Genomic DNA, 3,803 nt, shown 5'->3' on the forward strand with positions numbered 1-3,803 from the left:
TGTGCGTGCGTGCGCGTGCGCGCGTGTACCTGTGTGTGTTTGGTACCTAATTGATTGTTTATAATTCAAATTCTTTGATGATGACATATCATTCTATCATAGTTTAAAGTATTTGTCAACTCTATTCCGTTTTCTGTCCTTCTAGTCCACCGAGAAAGAACTTATGTGGGTACTTCGTATCACAGTGCTGGTTGTCGGTGTGCTGGGTACGCTGATCGCAATTTTCTCCAACACGATCTACGGCCTGTACCTCCTGTGTTCTGACCTCATGTACGTCGTCCTGTTCCCACAACTGACTCTTGTCCTGTGGATGGAAAACTCCAACGCCTACGGCAGCCTCACAGGCTTCGTGGTCTCTCTATCTCTTCGATTGCTCTCCGGGGAACCTGTGCTCGGATTACCTCCCCTTCTCAAGTATCCGTTCTTCGAGGAAGGTGCGGGGATACAACTCTTCCCTTTCAGGACGTTTGCGATGCTCATGGGCACGATTTGTATCGTGGTTGTCTCCCTTGTGACCAACAAACTCTTTGTGGACGAGATTATACCCCGAAAATATGACGTATTGAAGTGTTACAGACAGCGCACGTGCAAGAGGAGATACAGCGTCACAGACTTTTATGTGCACGGGAAGGAGAATGGGGAACCAATGATGGCTCTTAATGACGAGAAGGCCAATGAGGCTGAGAAGCTTTAACGTTCGCACCACAGTTCTGAATTTTATCTCTTATACCAGAGGTCAACAAATTTGTTTCAAAGTGGGCCGGATTACTGAAAGAATGCCGAACGAGAGCCGGACAGCTATTTTGTTTAGTACAGTACACTGAACGCTTAATAAATACATTAGTTAAAATGTATGAAGTCTATAAAAGTACGATAAATTTACGCTTAAGAAGCTGGTGGTTGCAGGGCGCTACTGGTAGGGGCTAATTAATTCTGACTTTCCCTCAGTTGGTTCTGTCTGTGTGTCTTAATTTTCCATCCCTAAAAGATCATTATTGTGTCGATGTACTACTCCTTTATCCAAACAAATAAACAAACACATGCCATTTAGAGTTCAATGAAGTGATTACATTACAGTACAAACACATATTCCAAGCTGTTCCCCCCCCCCCACTCCGTGGTGCCAAGGCGGCCGGCTATAAATTGGTTACCCCAGGCTAAAGCAAATCAATCTCGTGTATAAAATAGACACAAACAAGACGTACAGACAGCAAACGACAACACTCAAACAGTATGTTTAAAAAAGTTGCATAGTAGAATTCCCCGTACGATTTGCAACTCGGGCGAAGAAATGATATACTTCATCGTTGACGATGCCCTTGTATGCATGCAACATTACTTCCAGAGTGAAACAGTGACTACTGCTGAAACTTGCACTAAGTTTACTTCACAGTCGAAAGGAAGCATGACTTTTAAAATGTAGACGCTAACAATTGGACATTTTTCTGACGTGTTTTATGGAGGTTTGGAACTGTTCTCAGTGACGTCATAAAGAAGATGACAGCATTGCTCACTCCAAAGACAGAACACTTGCTTTCACGACAGAATACTGGACGATAACTACACGTGTACTGAAACGTCACTTCTGAGCTATTTTTCACCTTCTTATTTTGTATGACTGTTACATCAGTGTTACAACCTTACACTTTATGACCAAAGTTTTGCTGTGTGGTCTATAGTATGTTAATGATCTAATATTCCTTTCAGAGCTTTAGAGGCGGGACCTCCAGTTTAACGTCCTTTTTATACAAGATTGTGTTCAGTTGTGCAAAAACCATGGAAACTGCTTCAACAATCGGAGTGCTGTTACATGTAACAGCAACATTGATTCGTACAGGGCAGGCAGCCGCGCATGTCACCTTGATACCAACTGAGCTCCAACCTCCGGCTTTTCCTTCATACACCGTGACTCTATTTGTTATCCCTACCTTTTCTTCCATAATAAAAGTTATGTTGTGAAATGTGGTTTAAAAATAAGGGAATATTTTTGCATAGTCCTTTAATTCAACCTCTTATCTCTCTGTTAAGCGAATTTATCTGTTAAAAGCTGCACCAACATGGGCGAATGATAGGTTATAGTATTATTGTTTTTGGATCTATTCCTTATAGAAAAAAACTAACACAGCACAAGCCTACCCCACCGCACTGTGCGAGATTGTAAGGCGTTCACACGAAGTAGGTTTGGAATGCACACTGAGATACCATATTTCTTTTTCAAAGATTTTGTAAAGCAAACAAATTGGATTAATCGTTAAACATTTAAACATGATATATTTTACTGATCTTCAGCCTTTTCAGTTGGAGAAATTCTTGACTGCTCTCCCTGTTAGCATAGGCAACAAGGACATGGAGAGTTACATGTCATGAACAATACAACCAGCATTATGTGTTCCATTTTAGATTGTTGCAGGGTTTTCTTGATCCAACGTTCCGGTTCTCTCAAAAAGTGGTGCGTTTATAATGAAAATTATACCGCCAAAAAGCCTGGAGACTAAACGTATTGTAGTTGTTGTCTTTGTTATCTTGAGATTACATTATGCAAGTGTTGTTGTTGCCTAACTAAAATTGACTTCGAACGATACACGAACGAAGCACGGGAACTATGTGTTCTATGGAATGTGTTGAAAACTGTACAAAATGGAACGTTGTTACTTATTGTTTGAACTGAGAACAGCGATGCCTTACTCATTGACTTGCTTTACAATATCCTAGACCGTACACTCTCATAGCCGCCGCTCTCTGCTCTCTGCTCTCTAAAAAAAACCCATGGGTGCTGCAAATGGTATGGGTTTAACGGGTTACTTAAGAGGCGGGGCCTCCTAGTTTAACGTCCGTCTCCGAAAGGACCGAGCCAAAAGTGAAATTCGTTTAAAGTGTCTTTTCCAAGGACACGACGTCGGACCGAGTTGAGGCTCGGACCCCCGAACCCGCAATCTCACGATTACGAGTCCTGTAGCCTAACCTCTAGGCTACCGACGCCACTTGGGTGCTGCAGTTCGCATCACAGGCGCGCAAATTAAATACAGGACAAAATACAAGTCGTTCTTCAGTCGAGTGCCTGCGTAACCTCTCTCCCTTTGCCCTTCATTTGGTTCGAATTTAAACGAGTCAGATGGTGAGCTCAATGGCGACCCAGAATGACGTCACAATGAGCAGTCTTGGATGCTGTAATACAAGTCTATGGCCCTACTTAACAGACTTGTTGTTTATATTCAGAATCTACTATCTTGTTTGTTACTGCCTTGCTTTATACACCGAGCGTTGTGTCTTATGAAATACAATCATAATGATATTATGCCAGGGTTTTGATATATACTCTTTTAATGTTGTTAATATAGATTGTAAAGAGCGTAAAGCTTGCTGTTCATCGTGATTTTGCGCTATACAAAATGCTATACATTATTATTTTTCATTTTTATTATCACCATCATCATTGTTATTAATTATAATCATAATCATTATTACTATTATTAGAAATATTATTAATAATTGTATGGATAAAGTTGCGTAAATGTGCTCTGAGCGTTTTCTGAAGGCTTGCACTTTCTTGAAAAAGAGAAGGATTGTATGTTTTCAGATATATCGCTCGAAATCAGACTTGCTATCAGTGTAGATTCATCTACCTCTTATTTGTACTTGTTTTAGTTAAAAATCCTCCCCCCCCCCCCCTCGCCTTACTCTCCCCAACACACGTACACTTTTTTGACACCCCTCGGCCAAAAACATCTCCTCTTTCCCCCCAAAAAAGATTTGGGTTTATTTTGATTCTATGACCGTTCTATTTCACTCACCTCCCCCCCCCT

At 41.2% G+C, this 3,803-nt stretch overlaps 1 protein-coding gene across 1 annotated transcript in view; it reads left to right on the forward strand.

Moving 5' to 3' along the window:
* The window catches only part of LOC101848268 (high-affinity choline transporter 1), a gene marked incomplete in the record, with an annotated part of 53,715 nt that extends 51,219 nt beyond the window's left edge, over positions 1 to 2,496 (forward strand). Inside the window, 1 exon segment of the mRNA XM_035973949.1 lies at positions 146 to 2,496. Coding sequence (XP_035829842.1) covers positions 146 to 694 — 549 coding nt within the window.
* Between the last annotated feature and the right edge of the window lie 1,307 nt (positions 2,497 to 3,803).

Source organism: Aplysia californica, unplaced genomic scaffold (genome assembly GCF_000002075.1).
Source record: "Aplysia californica isolate F4 #8 unplaced genomic scaffold, AplCal3.0 scaffold00037, whole genome shotgun sequence".
In the NCBI taxonomy this organism is placed as follows: Eukaryota; Metazoa; Mollusca; class Gastropoda; order Aplysiida; family Aplysiidae; genus Aplysia; species Aplysia californica.